Here is an 18,558-nt window from a genome sequence, read left to right on the forward strand (position 1 = left end):
ACAGGGGCGGTCCCACTCTCTCCTCCGCAGAAGCTGGGTTTCAGTGGCTCAAAGTTTGGTACAACTGAGGACTTCGTTGGCTGCAGTGGATGGCCATGACGTCTTTCGTGCTCTGCCATGGCCTATACACTCCACAGTGCATTGCTGTTCCACCTTCATGGCCGTTGGATCAAACTTGATTTCCTCCGCCCAATCCACCGCAACAGACTTCACATGCTGGGGTGAGCAGGTCCCGAAAGTCACCGAGGGATAATACCCATCGGCTACCCTCATCTGGTTTAGCCTGCCTGTCAAAGCAGTTTACCGGGGTGTGGCCGCTGTGCATCCTACAGCTACTTGGAGCCACAGATGAGAGTTGGATGCCAGGTGGGGACCAAGGCAGAGGAACTACTCCGAAGAGCACGACAAGTCCACTGTCAGAGGTGCTACCCCTCCCAGACACCCCAGACACCCAGGGAAGTGGTCAGGGGTAGCATGTGAGGAATCCAGAAAAAGACGGAGCTACAAGCAATCTAAAGGAGGTGGATTTGATCACCATCCCTGGCAGATGGCTCAGAATGTATATGTGGTCAGCTGATTATTTAGACAATCAGGGACCAACAGGAGGGGCTGAAGATGGAAAATTACAAATTGGCAAGTGGCAAGAAATAATGTGGGAACATTCCACAGGACCTAGCAAACCTTCAGTCATCGACCAAAGTCATTGGGATGTAAGAACAGACAGATAACAAGTTGTACTAGCAGACATGAAACTGAAAAGATAAGAGTAGAATAGAATGAACCATGGTAACTTATATCCGAAATGACCATTTAAGGCATGTAGATGCCAGATTGGTCAGCGCTATATTAATCAATCACGTATTAATCAATCATCATGTATTAATTGTAGCTTGCATAATTAGGTAATGACTTAATCTGAAACTGTATAAAGGACTAAGGCTCCGGACCTTCAGGGAGCACTCCGCCAAGGAAGAGTGTCTCCCCTGTCGACTTGTATTAATAAAACTGCATTTATTTTAAGGCTAATGGACTTCGAGTAATGGTTTGAAGTTAACCCTTACAAGGACCAAGATAAGCACCAGCAGCAATAACACTAGCAGCACCAGCAGGAGCAGCAGCAGCATTCTCCCCATTGAGCTGCTGCTCCACAGGAGAGTGGGGATGAGCTCAGGAAGGCGATACCCCCAACACAGGATATATAGGCAGACATCAACTTCCTGGACATGACTGAACACCAGTACCTCAGGAGACTCAGGACATCGTGTCAGGTTGTGGCAGACATTTGTAGACTGCTGGAAGAAAACCTGCTGCCAAGTGGACCTGGTGGACACACCTTACCAGTGGCTGTCAGCATCACCACCCCCTCAGCTTCTTTGCCTCTGGCTCCTTCCAGGGATCTGCAGGAGATATTTACAGAATCTTGCTGTCGGCCGCCCACAAATGCATCACCCAGGTGACCGATTAAATGTTTGCCAGAGCAGGCAGTTATGTAAACTTGGCCACCGATGAAGCCAGTCAGAATGAATGGGCTCTCGGCTTTGCGGCTCTGGCTGGCTTCCCACTGGTGCAGGGCTTCGCGACTGCAGACATGTGACCATCGAGGCATCCCCAGAGCACCCAGCCTGCAACATCATGCCAATCATGCTGGAGATGAATACTTCCATTCTATCTGCAAGCAAGCACATCACAGTGGGAAGTCCTGCCAGAGCCGAACTCATTTTCTGTTGCTCCTCAAGAGTTATCCTCTTTGTCGATGCCCACGAGGTTCAGCATCTTTGTTCAGATGAGCGGAGCTCGGCGCGTCCTGTGCCCTCCAACAAAGACTCTCCACTGCTCTCCTTGTCTTCATCATCTCCTCCTACGCACATGTGATGTGTTGAGATAACAGGTGACAACACTACTTCCTGACGTACTGGTTCCACCGACGTGTGGTGCTTGGTGTGCATGGGTCATGTGACGGTGCACATGCAGAGTTCCCAACCTCCTCCAAGGAGTCATCTTTCTCCTTGGCTGGACTTTCAGCGGGGGGGAGGGAAACTTGATAGGGAGAGTAAAGATTTGAATTAGAACTGTTATGATAAGGTTTCAAGTGACCATTATGCACATGATTATATTTCACTGACTGCAGATATCAAATCAACATGAGTGACTCTTGTATGCCATGCGGCTGTATGATATTTAATTCTGTCACCAGATAGCTGGGAGTTCCCCATCTCTCCATCTTCCACCACCAGCAGCTCCGCCGATCTCCAGTGAAGCTCCTCCTCTTCTGCAGTCAGTGATGTCGTTGCTGGAGGGCCACCTCCGGTTCACTGCCTCTCCTGTATATTCTGTGCTATCCTCCTGCCAGGAGGGAAACAAGAGACCTTTAAGTGAATGTCATGGAATGGGTGGACCAGATGGATGGGCAACATCTGTAGAGGGGGACTATGAGGGAGAGGCATGTCATTGCATTAAGATGAGGGTGAGTGCCAGTGGTGGATGGTCAGATAGGGATGTGAGTACGTGCATAGACAGAGAGGGTGACCCTACAAGGTAGATTGGTGTGAGGAGTGCTGTGCAGGAGGAGGCTTGGGAAGGCATCGTACTCAGCTTTCCTGACCACATGAGGTCATTAAAGCGCTTCCTGCACTGGATCGACAACTCGGCGATCACACTCCTGCTGTTTACTCTGCCGCGATCTCTAGCCATGCCTTCTTGATCTCCGCAGCTGGCGTCTTCCTCCTGTCAGCAGAGAATAGGATCTTCCGGTGGGCCCTTTGGAGCAGGAGTTCCTGGGAGCCGTCACTGAATCTAGGGGCAGCTTTTTGACGCTGAGCCTACATTTTATTCTCCAGCAATATAAATATCTTTAGGAACAAACAATTCACTATCAACACAATCCATTCTCTTCCCCACCAATCTCTCCTGCACCCCCACCAAACTTCAACTGCAGTCTGTGCATTGCTCCTTTAAATACCTGAGTTGAGTTGGCCCCATGCATGACTTCCTCACACCCGTTCCCGTTAACCCCGAAGTCAGATTCCATTACAGCGGCTTCTTTGAAAAGCCACTGCAAATACGCGCTTCCTCAATGTCTGGGTTTCTGACGTGATCCAGGGCTCCCCTGCTGCCAGCGCGGTGCGAAGTAAAAATTCCAGCCAATGGCCCAGAAATCCCGGCCTCCCAGGTCCCTACGGAGTGTGTACGGATCCGGGAAGACATCACAAAAGCCGGTTTTCAGCACACAATGCACATGCGCTGAAAACCGGCTTTTTCGATCTGTCAAGATCCAGCTTGACAGATCCTCCGCGTCTCGGGAGCGAGGACATTCGCATGGGCAAGACTGTGGTATTTACCCATATCTTGCCCAGCAAATGTCCTGAAAACTTTTGTGCCTGATAAAAGCAGGCGCATAGCCTACTGTTACAGGCGTAAGAGTTTTAAAACACACAAAAACATAATAAAATAAAATTTTTAAAACACATTTTATTGTTAAAAACCCTGCCCACTATGGTAAGTTTATTTTAAACCATAATTAGAAAAACTTTTTTACAAATCGGAATTTTTTTTTTTCAAAACATTTATTAACTTTAATTTCAATTAATTTTGATTACGTGAGGTGTGTTTTTATTTTTTATTATGGTGTTTAGGGTGTTTTTTTTTCTTTCATTATTAACAATGAGAACTGGTAGATATGGAGTTCTCATTGCTATTAATGAAGAAGCTGTGGAATACTATACCTGATTGGTTGTGCAGTCACACGTGACTGCATCTTCTGTGTCCGAACCTGGAGGGCGGGAATGTGCTTCGCAGTGCGGGAAGAAAAGGCCTCCCCACCGGAATCCCAGGCTCCTCCGGGACTATCAGGTACTTTCGTAAAAATTCTCCGGTCGGAGGCGTTCGTCCGAAAAAGCCTCTGACTGGAATTTCAGGGCCAATATGTTTTGTCAAAGTACAGTAGAAGTATTAATCCCAGATGCAATGTAATTAAGGTAAAGGTTCCTGTATGACATTGTTGTACCATCACTTAATCAGAGTAACTTGAATCCTGTACATAACTCTTAGGTCAGCCTGAAGAGGTCTCTGAAAACTTGCATTTCCCCACGTGCAGCAAATGTTTTACTAAAACATTTTTCTGTGATTAAAATTTAAAATACAGGAACAACTGCAAGAATTTGACAAATATTTAAAGACAAATCAAAGAACAACTACCTGATATAACTAGATGCTCTATTACCTCAATGAAGCAATATTTTCTTTCAACATTTTGTATTCAGTAATATCATTCTCTTTGAGCATAGTGAGTGAGAATGTATGGGAAAAAAAGGATTTTTTGTATCTTGTTCTATTTTTGGTTTTGGTGTTGAAAGCAGAAGTTGCCTTCCTCAAAGGGTACTGGGCTTTAATAGAAACACCACTGAGCTAATGAAGGGGTTAAAGGCCTTGTTCAATTAAAAGAAAAGAAACATTTTACATAGTGATTGCTCAGTGTAGCATCAGATTGACTGAGTCTATAATATCCATGTTAGTAAGATACAGTTTGCTATTCTGTTTTCTATTCAAGCATGGTAAACTGCATTTTCTCTGGAATCTGTCTTTTGTAATTAGACAGCTTTATAGCTTTCTTGACAGATGGCTGCGGAAGCAGAAACTCAGAGAATGTCAATGAAGCCTGGTTATTAAAAGCTGCAACTGTTTATCTGAGGTTTTGGAATGATTTGCACGAGAAAACTGTTTAAATACTGCAAAAAGAAAAGAACAAGCAAAACTTGAAATTCAGAAACAAGACATTACCAATGCTGCAGCATTCCATAATCTAAACTGTCACAATGTATTACTGTGAAAATGAATGGCAATGGACTATTGAAGGAAGCAATATGCCAAACAATCAAATGCAAATACTTCCACACAGTTAATCTTATTGTAGAAATCGCACCTTTGCTGCCAGTTTTAATTCATACTTTATCTGTTTATAGTTCCACAGACTCGAGATCTGTTTGGGTTTTGGAATTTCAATGTGATGAAAACCATATATTCAGATCTTACAGTCAGGACCAACACTCTGACTGCCCATCACCATCAAGGTCAATGTGGGCATGTGTGAGGTCATCCACTTTGGACCCAAGGGAGATAAATTGGAGTATTTTCTAAATGGTGAGGAACTCGGAACTGTCGAGGAGCAAAGAAATTTAGAAGTCCAAATACACAAATCATTAAAAGTCAGTAGAAAAGCAATCAAAAAGGCTGATGGAATACTGGCCTTTATCTGGGATCTGGGGAGGAAGCAATGTGACTGTTGTACAGAGCCTTGGTCAGACCTCATCTGGAATACCACGTTCAGTTTTGGACACCTCAACTGTGTCAGCCAATGAAATATTTTTGGAGTGTAGTCAGTGTTGTAATATGGGAAACGTGGCAGTCAACTTGCGCACAGCAAATTCCCACAAACAGCAATGTGATAATCACTAAATTTTACAGTCAGTACCAACACCAAATCTGCTCGACTACGTCACCATCCGAGCGAGGGACCGCAAGGACTTGTGCATCACCCGCGCCATGACAGGAGCCGACGACTGCTGGACTGACCACCGCCTAATCCGCTCCATCATTAACATTAGTCTCAAAACAGCGACAGCAACAGAAACAATGCCGCAGAAAAATCAATGCTGGGGCACTCAAAGACTCAGTTAAGAAAACCCTATACAGCCAGCGCCTAACTGCCAACCTGGCAACCCTCGATGACTATAAGACGCAGAGTGCTCACAGCGCCTGGTTTGCAGGTGACCCTTGGGTCTCTCACAGGTGCGTCTCCTGGTGGCAAATCTTACACACTAGTAAAGTTTACATACATAACATCACTCCCCCTCAAAGTCTTAGATACAAGTTATTTACAGGTTGAGGCGATCCAGGGCTCTATGTTCCCGGGTTGATCGCCTGAGTTGAAGTCCTGGCATGGGTGAGGTGGTCGGATCATTGCTGCACTGTGGTGTGACTGGTCTGATCGGACTGTTGGGCATGGAGAGTTCATCCTCGTGGTTGACCGCGAGGTCGATTGCTGGCTGGGTGTGTATTGGTGGATCAATGATGGTAATGTCCTCTTAAAACTGTTCCTGGTTGTCAGTGAATCACAGTTTGGTCTGATCCAAGTGCTTTCTGCATGATTGTCCATTCAAAAGTTTGACAACAAACACTCTATTCCCCTCCTTGGCTAAAACAGTGCCAACAACCCATTTGGGACTATGACCGTAATTAAGAACAAACACTGGGTCATTAACCTTAATATCACTCGATACAGCTGCACGATCGTGATACACGTTATGCCGGTGACGCCGGGTTTCTACATGATCATTGAGATCCGGGTGGACTAGAGAGAGCCTGGTTTTGAGTGCTCTCTTCATTAACAATTCTGCAGGGGGAACACCAGTAAGCGAGTGGGATCGCGTCCGGTAGCTGAGCAGAATCCGAGATAACCGCGTCTGCAGGGAACCGTTCGTCACGCGTTTCAAGCTCTGCTTGATAGTTTGGACTGCCCGATCCGCTTGACCATTGAATGCGGGCTTAAACAGGGCAGACCTGACATGCTTGATGCCATTGCAGGTCATGAACTCTTTGAATTCCGAGCTGGTAAAACATGGTTCATTGTCACGAACAAGGACGTCAGGCAAACCATGCGAACATGGCCCAGAGGCTTTCAATGGTGGCAGTGGACGTACATGATGACATTATTATACATTTAATCCATTTAGAGTAAGCGTCCACTGCTACTAGGAACATCTTTCCTAGAAAGGGGCCAGCGAAACCTACGTAGATCCTGGACCACGGTTTGGAGGGCCATGACCACAGACTCAGTAGGGCCTCCCTTGGTGCATTGCTCAACTGTGAGTAAGTATTACGTTGGTATATGCATGACTCCAATTCCGGTCAATGCCAGGCCACCAAACGTGCGACCTAACGATAGCCTTCATCATGCCTATGCCTGGGTGGGTACTGTGTAGGTCGCATATAAATGTTTCCTTGCCTTTTTTTGGCAAAACTACGTGATTTCCCCCATAGGAGACAATCCGAATGGATGGACATTTCATCCTTGTGTCGGCTTAATTTCGTCTTGCTTTTCCCCGAGAACCGCCGACCGGCTCCCATTAAGGACGCAGCTTTTTACTATTGATAGCACAGGGTCCTGGCTAGTCCTGGTCCTGATCTGGTGAGCTGTAATGGGTGACCCCTCGCTCTCAAAAGCATCCATTACAAGAAGCAAGTTTGCGGGTTGCGCCATTTCCATCCCGGTGGTAGGTAATGGTAGCCGACTGAGGGCATCAACACAGTTCTCAGTGCCTGGTCTGTGGAGGATCACATAGACATACGCAGATAACGTTAGTGCCCATCTTTGGATGCGGGTCGAAGCAGTGGTGTTCATAACTTTGCTTTCTGAGAACAGCAAAATGAGCGGTTTGTGGTCGGTTTCAAGCTCGAACCGGAGTCCAAATAGCTATTGGTGCATTTTCTTAACTCCATATACGCATGCTAATGCTTCTTTCTCAACCGTAATGTAGGCTCTTTCAACCTTGGATAAGCTTCTGGACACATATGCAACCGGTTGCAGTTTGCCTGACACATTGCTGTAACACACAACCGACCCCGTACGAAGATGCATCACAAACTAGTACTAAACATTTATACGGGTCATACAATACAAGTAACTTGTTAGAATATAGCAGGTTTCTGGCCTTATTAAAAGCTGTTTCTTGAGATTTACCCCAGACCCAGTCGTCACCCTTGCGTAGCAATAAATGCAAGGGTTCCAGCAAAGTGCTCAACCCCGGTAGAAAATTACCAAAATAGTTGAGGAGTCCCAGGAACGAACGCAGCTCCATCACATTCTGTGGTATGGGTGCATTCTTGATGGCCTCTGTCTTGGAGTCCGTGGGTCTGATGCCATCCACCGCAATCTTTCTCCCCAGAAATTTGACCTCTGGTGCCAGGAAAACACACTTGGAGCATTTCAGCCTGAGTCCCACTCTGTCCAGTCGCTTTAGAACCTCTTCCAGGTTGTGCAAGTGTTCGGTGGTGTTGCGACCAGTGATCAGGATGTCGTCTTGAAACACCATGGTGCACGGAACCGATTTCAGCAGACTCTCCATGTTCCTCTGGACGATGGCCACAGCCGAGCAAATCCCAAAAGGGCATCTGTGGTATATGAATAGTCCTTTGTGCGTATTGATGCACGTCAATTTTTTCGAAGGTCCAGCCAGCTCCTGTGTCATGTAAGCAGAGGTTAGATTAGATCCAGCTTTGCAAGCGTTGCAAACAGGTCATCTTCTTTGGGTAGTGGGTACTGGTTCTGTAACGAGACTCGGTTGATCGTTACCTTGTAGTCACCGCTTTTCAATACCGGAACAATTGGACTGGCCCACTCGTTGAACTCGATTGGCGAAATAATCCCCTCTCATTGAAGTCTGTCCAACTCGATCTCGACTTTCTCTCATATCATGGTGTAAGTGCACAGCTTGGTGTGAATTGGGCTCAGTTTTGGCCTTTGTGCCTTGTTGCCCCACAGTTTCTCAAAAGCCTTCTGGCTCATAATTGACTGACTCGCCCCCGTGTCCAATTCCATGGAAACTGGAATGCCGTTTAGTTTGACTTTCAATATTGTTGGAGGGCTTTTGGTGTTGAAGGTGTGTACCCCATACACTTCCTCTTCAGCCTCGGGTTGAGTTGCCTCTCTTACTCGTTCAGCGTGATCCGCGCAGAATCAGTCATCTTATGCCGACTCTGCCACGTTACGAGTCACAGCATATTTGCACATTCGCTGGAGGTGCCCCGTTGTTCTGCAGCCTTTGCACACGTGGTGCTTGAATCGACATTGATGGGCCTGATAATTACCCCCGCAGCTCCAACATGACGTTAATGGATTCGCATTCACGCCCCACAGCGGACTCTAGGTCTGGCCTCTACAGGCCATGTACAGTTCTGCCTGCTGAAGGCGTTATTTTATGCACAGTACTTGCCGGTGAGCTTCGATGCTGCAAAGAAATCTGTTTAGTGTTATCGTATCGTTCGTGGACATGAAAGCCTGGGCTATCTTGATGGCCTTGCTCAGATCTAGGGATTCGGCAGACAGCAGTTTGCGAAGAATGACCTCGTAGCCGATTCCAAGCACGAAAATGTCCAGCAACATTTCCCCCCAAAATTCAGCAAATACATATGGTTCCGCAAGGCGTCTTAGATCGGCGACATAGCTCGCCACGTTCTGGCCCTCAGAGCGATGGTGCATGTAAAAGCGATACCTGGCCTTTAAGATGCTCTCCTTCAGCTTGAGGTGTTCTGGAACCAGCGTGCACAACTCTGCATATGTCTTCTTCATTGGTTTCATCGGTGCTCGCAGATTTTTGATGAGGCCCACAAACGGTGAGGATAATCATCCTGCACTTGACGGCAGTCTCTTCCGTATCCAGCTCGTTGGCCATGAAGTACGGTCAAAACACTCATTGAAGGCTTCCGAATCATCAACCTCAACAAATCTCTTAAGAATACCAACGGCAGCCATAACCGCGTGAAAATTCGAATTCTATTACTCGTCACCAATTGTTATGTTCAGAATAACTCCACAAGACTGTATGCTGTTAGCTCAAACTGTTGTGACCTTGGTCTCTTTAATGTAACTCCAGAGTGAGGAAGCAGCATAGTAGACTGCCTTTTATAGCCACCATCTCAGCAAAACCCAAACCCTGCATGAGATAGAAAAGCCTATCCATCAGCTCAAGAACAACAAGACATCAGGAGCAGATGGAATCCCTGTTGAAGCACTAATGTATGGTGCAGAAGCACTATTTGCATGAATGCATGATGTCATCTCTCTTATCTGGAAGGAGAAGAACGTGCCAGGAGATCTCAGAGATGCTGTAATCGTGACCATCTTCAAAAAAGGGGACAAATCCGACTGTGGTAACTACAGAGGAATCTCCCTGCTGTGGGCCACTGGGAAAGTCTTTGCAAGAATCCTCCTCAATCGTCTTCTCCCCGTGGTAGAAGAGCTCCTCCCAGAATCACAATGCAGATTCCATCCACTAAGGGGTACAACAGACATGATCTTCAGCACGTGACAACTACAAGAGAAATGCAGGGAACAGACCAACCCTTGTACATGGCCTTCTTTGACCCCACAAAGGCATTTGACACTGTCAACCTTGAGGGACTATGGAGCATCCTCCTCCATTTCGGTTTCCCCCAAAAGTTTGTCACCATCCTCCGCCTGCTCCACGACGACATGCAAGCCGTGATCCTGACCAACGGATCCACGACAGACCCAATCCACCTCCGGACTGGGGTCAAACAGGGCTGTGTCATCGCGCTAACACTCTTCTCGATCTTCCTTGCTGTAATGCTCCATCTCATGCTCAACAAGCTCCCCGCTGGAGTGGAACTAAACTATAGAACCAGTGGGAACCTGTTCAACCTTCGCCGCCTCTAGGCTAGATCCAAGGTCGTCCCATCGTCGGTCATCGAACTACAGTATGCAGATGAAGCTTGTGTCTGCGCACACTTGGAGGCTGAACTCCAAGCCATCGTCAACATCTTCACCGAGGCGTACGAAAGCATGGGCCTTACGCTAAACATCCATAAGACCAACCTGACCCCACCATACAGCATTGCCCCCCAGTCATCAAAATCCACGCTGCGGCCTTAGACAACGTGGACCATTTTCCTTACCTCGGGAGCCTACTATCGGCAAGGGCAGAAATCGACAACGAGGTCCAACACTGCCTCTAGTGTGCCAGCGCAGCCTTCGGTTGCCTGAGGAACAGAGTGTTTGAAGACCAGGACCTCAAATCTGGCATCAAGCTTATGGTCTACAGGGCAGTAGTGATACCCACCCTCCTATATGGATCAGAGACGTGGATCAAATACAGTAGACACCTCAAAGCGCTGGAGAAGTACCACCAGTGCTGCCTCCGCAAGATCCTGAAAATTCATTGGGAGGACAGACGCACCAACGTCAGCATTCTCTATCAGGCCAACATTCCCAGCATCAAAGCAGTGACCACGCTCGACCAGCTCCGTTGGGCGGGCCACATCGTCCGTATGCCCGACACGAAACTCCCGAAGCAAGTGCTCTACTCAGAGCTCCTACACGGCAAGCGAGCCCCAGGTGGGCAGAGGAAACATTTCAAGGACACCCTTAAAGCCTCCTTGATAAAATGCAACATTGCCACCGGCACCTGGGAATCCCTGGCCCAAGACCGCCCTAAGTGGAGGAAGAGCATCTGGGAGAGCTCTGAGCATCTCGAGTCTCATCGCTGAGAGCATGCAGAAATCAAGCTTAGACAGCGGAAGGAGCGTGCGGCAAACCAGGCTCCCCACCCACCCTTTTCTTCAACCACTGTCTGCCCCACCTGTGACAGTGACTGTAATTCCCGCATTGGACTGTACAGCCACCTGAGAACTCACTTTTAGAGTTGAAGCAAGTCTTCCTCGATTTCGACGACTGCCTATGATGATGAATCAACAAATAATCTGTTTTTGTTATGTTGATTGTTTTGTTATGTTGTGTACGTAAATAACAGACTAACTGAAACAAGAGTATTGCAACTTAACTGTGTCCTTTATAGCAACACCCAAAATGATGACCCAAAATCAGCATGAGCCAGAATGTTTACAGCAGTGTCTAAATAGTTCCCGCAGGGTCCTAATGCCCGTCCAGTGAGAGTTTGTGGAACGAACAAACAGAATATGAACAAAACATATTTCTCCCCCTCTGAAAACACAGTCTATGTACAGACAAAGTCCTTGAGATAGGCAGGCCATGTTCTGATACTCTGAGACCGGCATGGAGCTTGCGGTGTTTGATCGAGGTTGTCGGCTGGGAAACAGAATGGTGCCTCTGTTCCACCCTGCTGGTCTGTTGGCCTGTGAGTTGGCCTACGAGAATTCCATCGAGTTCCATCATTGAGCTCGTAGGTGTGAGGGCTGAACTTTTGCCCGATCTGTTTTGGAGGTGAAAGTGAAGACGTGAGCTTATGACTCCGGTTTGGGCGCTTAACTCTGACCCAATCTCTGTTCTTCAGTTGGGGCTTTTGAGCACGTTGTTTTGTGTCAGTGTTTGACTTCGCTTTTCGTTGACTTTCTAAAATCTGGGTTATCTTCGCGCTAGGTTTGGTTGGAGGTTTGAGAATGTCCAGTAGCCAGCAAAGATTCTGCCCAATCATGAGCTCAGCGGGTGTCTTCCCCATTAGCTAGTGCTTTGTCGAACGGTATGTGCGGAGAATGGTTTGAACTGCTTCATCGAATGTTTGCCTTGCTGTGAGGTTGGCTTTCAAACCCTCTTTGACGGTTAAATCACTCAACACCTCCGTTGCTTTGAGGAGTGTACCGAGCAGTACAGTATCAGAGTGGTTACAGCACAGAAGGAGGCCATTTGGCCCATTAAGTCTGTGCCAGCTCTTTGCAAGAATCCTTCAGCTAGTCCCACTCACCCGCCCTTTTTCCGTAGCCCTGCAAATCTTTTTCTTTCAGATACTTATATAATTGCCTTTTGAAAGCCATGATTGAGTCTGCCTCCACCATTCATTCAGGCAGTGCATTCCACATTCTAACCAACAAGGATTCATAAGAACATAAGAACATAAGAATATAAGAACATAAGAATTAGGAACCAGGAGTAGGCCATCTAACCCCTCGAACCTGCTCCGCCATTCAACAAGATCATGGCTGATCTGGCCGTGGCCTCAGCTCCACTTACCCGCCCGCTCCCCATAATCCTTAATTCCCTTATTGGTTAAAAATCTATCTATCTGTGATTTGAATACATTCAATGAGCTAGCCTCAACTGCTTCCTTGGGTAGAGAATTGCACAGATTCACAACCCTCTGGGAAAAGAAATTCCTTCTCAACTCGGTTTTAAATTGGCTCCCCCGTATTTTGAGGCTGTGCCCCTAGTTCTAGTCTCCCCGACCAGTGGAAACAACCTCTCTGCCTCTATCTTGTCTATGCCTTTCATTATTCTAAATGTTTCTATAAGATCACCCCTCATACTTCTGAACTCCAACGAGTAAAGACCCAGTCTACTCAATCTATCATCATAAGTTAACCCCCTCATCTCCAGAATCAGCCTAGTGAATCGTCTCTGTACCCCCTCCAAAGCTAGTATATCCTTCCTTAAGTAAAGTGACCAAAACTGCATGCAGTACTCCAGGTGTGGCCTCACCAATACCCTGTACAGTTGCAGCAGGACCTCCCTGCTTTTGTACTCCATCCCTCTCGCAATGAAGGCCAACATTCCATTCGCCTTCCTAATTACCTGCTGCACCTGCAAATTAACTTTTTGGGATTCATGCACAAGGACCCCCAGGTCCCTCTGAACCGCAGCATGTTGTAATTTCTCCCCATTCAAATAATATTCCCTTTTACTATTTTTTTTCCCAAGGTGGATGACCTCCAATTTTCCGACATTGTATTCCATCTGCCAAACCTTAGCCCATTCGCTTAACCTATCTAAATCTCTTTTCAGCCTCTCTGTGTCCTCTACACAACCCGCTTTCCCACTAATCTTTGTGTCATCTGCAAATGTTGTTACACTACACTCTGCCCCCTCTTCCAGGTCATCTATGTATATTGTAAACAGTTGTGGTCCCAGCACCGATCCCTCTTGTACCGCGCCATATATTTGTCAGGATAGCGAAATCCATTCCTACAGTCCACTTCTAGAGGTCCCACTCCCTGAGCCTACAACCTTCAGCAGGGTCAGTGGAGTTCCACAGTGGAATGAACATGCTTCAGTCCTGGATGTGATTAACAGCAGCAATAACAGCAGAATCCAAACCCTGCAATCACTTGTGAACTTGCTGCTGTCTCAGCAGGCTGAATGATCAAGTGAATCCCTTCCCACACATGAAGCAGGTGAATGGCCTCTCCCCAGTGTGATCTCGCTGATGTCTCAGATGGTGGTAATTACTGTTGAATCCGTTCCCACACACGGAGCAGGTAAACGGCCACTCCCCAGTGTGAGTGCACTGGTGTGCCAGCAGTTCCTTTTTCATTTTAAAGCTCTTCTCACAGTCAGAACATGTAAAAGGTCTCACATTTGTATGAACAAGTTGATGTTCAGTGAGGCTGGATGAACAAGCAAATTTCTTCTAATACACGGAGCAGGTAAATGGCCACTCCCCAGTGTGAACATGCTGGTGTTTCAGCAGATCCTTTTTATTTTTAAAGCTCTTCTCACAGTCAGAACATTTAAAAGGTCTCACATTGGTGTGAACAAGTTGCTGTCTCAGTCGATGGGTTGAAGACCCACACACAGAGCAAGTGAAGGGACTTTCCCCAGTGTGAGCTCGCTGGTGTGTCAGCAGGTCACATGACCGAGTGAATCCCTTCGCACACACGGAGCAGCTGAACGGCCTCTCCCCGGTGTGACTTTGTCGATGAGTTTCCAGCTCAGACGGGTAATTGAATCCTTTTTCACAGTTCCTACATTTCCACGGTTTCTCCTCAGTGTGACTGCGTTTGTGTTTCGCCAGCCCAGAGGACCGGCTGAATCCTCGTCCATACACAGAACACGACCGTCCAGCATTGGCCTAGGGATGAATGAGGCCTGATTCCCTGAACTGTTTCACGTTGAACCCAGTTCAGATCCAGATGAATTCAGTTTACAGAAGAGAGAGAAATATCACCCCCAACTGAGGGAGACAAAAGCAGCCATTAGAGAAGCTAAGAGATCTTTGGAAAAGAAGATTGAACAGAAGATAGTGCTCAATTATGGTAATCATTGCAAAAGCTTTTCCAGCTACATCCGGAGGCAGAAGACAATTAAAGATGGTTTAGGGCAGGGGTGGGCCATTATTTGGGCTGGAGGGCCACTTAACAAGATTTGCTGAGCTGTTGAGGGCCGCCCACCAATGTTCCCCCTAAGATGGGCGGTCGCATGGTCACGCACCAATCGCGGGGCCCCGCGCAGGGCGCTCATCAGCACCCGCCGCTGGAAGAGACACCATACAGCAGATTTAAAAGGACCATTCACCAGCTCCCGCCGCTGGAAGAGAGACATTGTGCAGCAGATTTAAAGGGACCACTCAGCAGCACCCGCCGCTGGAAGAGATACCGTGCAGCAGATTTAAAGGGACCACTCACCAGCACCCGCCGCTGGAAGAGAGACACTGTGCAGCAGATTTAAAGGGACCACTCACCAGCTCCTGTCGCTGGAAGAGAGACACTGTGCAGCAGATTTAAAGGGACCATTCACCAGCTCCCGCCGCTGGAAGAGAGACACTGTGCAGCAGATTTAAAGGGTCTGCTCACCAGCTCCCACCGCTGGAAGAGACACTGTGCAGCAGATTTAAAGGGACCGTGCACATTGGTGAGAACAAAGTGCTAAATTAATGAGTTTGAAACAGTCCCACTCTCTGGGCCCAAGTTTCCACATGATTTGCGCCTTATTTTTAGTAGCAACTGGTGGAGAACGGACTATCTTAGAAATCGCAATTCTCCACATTTTTTTTCTGCAGTTCTAGTCAGGTAGAACAGTTCTACTTTGGAACAGAATTTTTTCTTCAAAAGGGGGCGTGTCCGGCCACTGACGCCTGATTTGAAAGTTTTCCACAGTGAAAACGTACTCCAAACTAAAGTAGAATGGAGCCAGTGAAGATTTTTGTAGAACTGAAAAAACCTGTTCTACACATTAAAAAATCAGGCGCAGGTTACAAATTAGACGTCCAGAACGAGGTGGGGGGGGGGGGGAGGGGGGGGAAGGGAACTCAATAAATCCTTATTTATGCTTCTACAAATATTATACAAATAAATCCAACCTGAATAAACATTTATAAGCAAAGAAAAGATTAAATAAACCATCTTCCTACCTGTGTGAAAGTGCTTCAGCCAGGGAGCATTCTGCAGCCGTCCGTTGCCGCTGAGCGGGAGGGGGGGGGAGAAAGCCGTTCGTGCCGCTGAGCAGGGGGTGGGGGGAGGAGAAAGCGGTTTGTTGTTGTGGAGGGGAGGGAGGGGAAGGAGACATCGGTTTGTTGTTGTGGAGGGGAGGGAGGGGAAGGAGACAGCGGGTTGTTGAGGGGAGGGAGGGGAAGGAGACAGCGGTTTGTTGCCGCGGAGGGGAGGGAGGGGAAGGAGACAGCGGCTTGTTGCCGCGGAGGGGAGGGAGGGGAAGGAGACAGCGGCTTGTTGCCGCGCAGGGGAGGGAGGGGAAGGAGACAGCGGTTTGTTGCCGCGGAGGGGAGGGAGGGGAAGGAGACAGCGGCTTGTTGCCGCGGAGGGGAGGGAGGGGAAGGAGACAGCCGTTTGTTGCCGCGGAGGGTGGGGAGGGGAAGGAGACAGCGGTTTGTTGCCACAGAGGGGAGGGAGGGGAAGGAGACAGTGAGAAGGGAAGCCTCAGTGCTGATGTGCTGATGGCAATGTGCTTTTATTAAAAAATGTTCAAAAATTAAACAGCTACAAAGAACTACAAAAATGGCCGAGTGCCAATGTTTTTTTTCACACTGAGCATGCGCGAACGCTTCAACGCGCACGCGCAGCGTTGCCGGCAGGAAAAAAACTAATTTAAATAGTACCCGCCCCCTCCCACTTACAAAATCGGCGCGAGTGTAGGCTCCGCCCACCCTGGGCGCCGCGCCAAACAGACAAGGAGCTGCAAAGCGCTCGAGAATAGCGCGTTTTTTTTCTGGCGCCGTTTTAGGCGCGATAAACGGGCGCCCAGCTCAGAGGGGCGCCCGTTTTTTATCCTGTGGAAACTTGGGCCCTTAGTGTTGAGCATCACACCACTTCTACCCTCCCAATAATTTATAATCATAAATTCAGATACTATCTTAAATACACAAAATGTGGCGTGAAATAGTAAAATCTTCTCTCAATAAGTGAATGAAATGATCAATTGATCGATTATCTGTTGTACTGAATATCTACGTGCCTGTTTGGCAGAGCGGCTCGAGACTTTTGAAGCACAAGTAGCTCTTTGTGGACACTGTTTCTGCTTCAAAAAACTGAAGAACGTAATAAATAATTAACGGAGACTGGCACAGCTGCCAATTCAACAAATGGCAGCAAAAAATGGTGGGATGTGAGTTTGTGCCCATTGTCCTTCACACAGCAAATCTGGAATCTCCACTGGACTGTCGGCAAGAAGGAGGGGGTCGACAGATAATGAGCATGTCCCCACAAGGCCATAAATGTGGAGGGCGAGACACCACGGGTCACAGTCAGAGATCTGGGAGCAAGTGGGCCACCTTTTCCCTCAGCTGAGAATGCATTGGTGGTGTGCAGGGACCTAAAGACTAAAAACACACAACAACAAGTAAAAGGCAAAAAAAAACTTCAAAGGGTTTGTTTAAAGTAAGAAAATATTATATTTGTAAAATAAATGCAGGTAGTTCATTAGCTAAACTTTTATTTACTCAAACATTCATATTCCAATAAGTGATATTGCAGCTTGCTGTTGATAATTAGAGATGTACTTTGTAGAGAAATAGTGTGAGAGGTTTAAAAGCACATCGCTTCCCATTTGGGCATTCATGGCCCCAAGTTTCCACATGATTTGCTCCTGATTTTTAGGAGCAACTGGTGTAGAACGGAGTATCTTAGAAATCGGAATTCTCGGCATTTAGTTTGCTCCAGTTCTAATCAGTTAGAACAGTTTCACTTTGGAACAGAATTTTTTTTTTAAAAAGGGGGCGTGTCCGGCCACTTACGCCTGTTTTCAAAGTTTCGTCAGTGAAAACTTACTCCAAACTAACTTAGAATGGAGTAAGTGAAGATTTTTGTACGCTCGAAAAAACCTTGTCTACACTTTAGAAAATCAGGCGTAGGTTACAAATCAGGCGTGGGGAATGGGGAAGGGGGGGTGTTTAAAGGGAAGTTTACAAACATTAAACACTTCAGTTTTACAAATAAAGAGCCATCATCAATAATAAATGATAAATACATCAATAAATCAACCAATACATCAATCAAAAAATTAATAAGAAATAATTTTTTTTTTCAATCAATAAATCAATAAATCAATAAATAAAACATTTTCTACTTACCGACTGCAGCACCGGGAGCCCTCCAACAGCGTTAAAAAAATCCAAGCACAGGCATCTTCCACCCTTCACGATGTAGTTCTGGATCTGGAATATTAGGTCCTTCATTGTGCACTGATCCCTTTTTGGTGTGGAAGAAAGTCATCGTTGTTTCGAGGGACTGCCTATGATGACCGAGCAGCGAGGCGATGCTCGACAGCATGATGAGTGAGGAAATCCGCAAACTGGTCGGACACAAACTGTGTTCCATTGTCAGTGATTATGACCTCTGGGAATCCCCACTTCTTAAATAGTGTAGAATAGTGACGCTCGTTGATGAGGTCACTGAAATTTTGGAACGATTTCTGGCCATTTTGGAATGCAGGTCATGTACTACAACAAGGAAACACTGATGCTGTGGAACTGCTTCAACTGGACCGAAGATATCCAGCTGAAGTTGTTGCCATGGTCTTTGTGGCCATGGAATGGGCTTCATTGGCGCTGGTTGGATGTTTGTGGCCTTTTCGCTCAAACAGCACGCTTCACAGTGAGAGACAAACTCCTCGATGCAAGTGCCAAT

General features: G+C 47.1%; 1 protein-coding gene across 1 annotated transcript; it reads right to left on the reverse strand.

Moving 5' to 3' along the window:
• Window positions 1–14,111: 14,111 nt before the first annotated feature.
• On the reverse strand, window positions 14,112–15,022 carry LOC139275528 (gastrula zinc finger protein XlCGF7.1-like). Its single transcript, XM_070892698.1, has 2 exons — window positions 14,912–15,022; window positions 14,112–14,552 (listed from the first exon to the last, which is right to left on the reverse strand). Exons 1-2 carry the CDS (start codon window positions 15,020–15,022, stop codon window positions 14,112–14,114), a joined length of 552 nt encoding a protein of 183 aa, XP_070748799.1.
• Between the last annotated feature and the right edge of the window lie 3,536 nt (window positions 15,023–18,558).

This window comes from Pristiophorus japonicus, chromosome 11, assembly GCF_044704955.1.
Source record: "Pristiophorus japonicus isolate sPriJap1 chromosome 11, sPriJap1.hap1, whole genome shotgun sequence".
NCBI lineage: Eukaryota > Metazoa > Chordata > Chondrichthyes > Pristiophoridae > Pristiophorus > Pristiophorus japonicus.

Coding starts and splice junctions, on each gene's coding strand:
- LOC139275528 (XM_070892698.1), bottom strand. CDS start 15,022: ATGTCTCTCTTCCAGCGGCGGGAGCTGGTGAATGGTCCTTTTAAATCT. Junction 14,553..14,911: donor TGCGCGGGGCCCCGCGATTG/GTGCGTGACCAT, acceptor ATTCATCCCTAG/GCCAATGCTGGACGGTCGTG.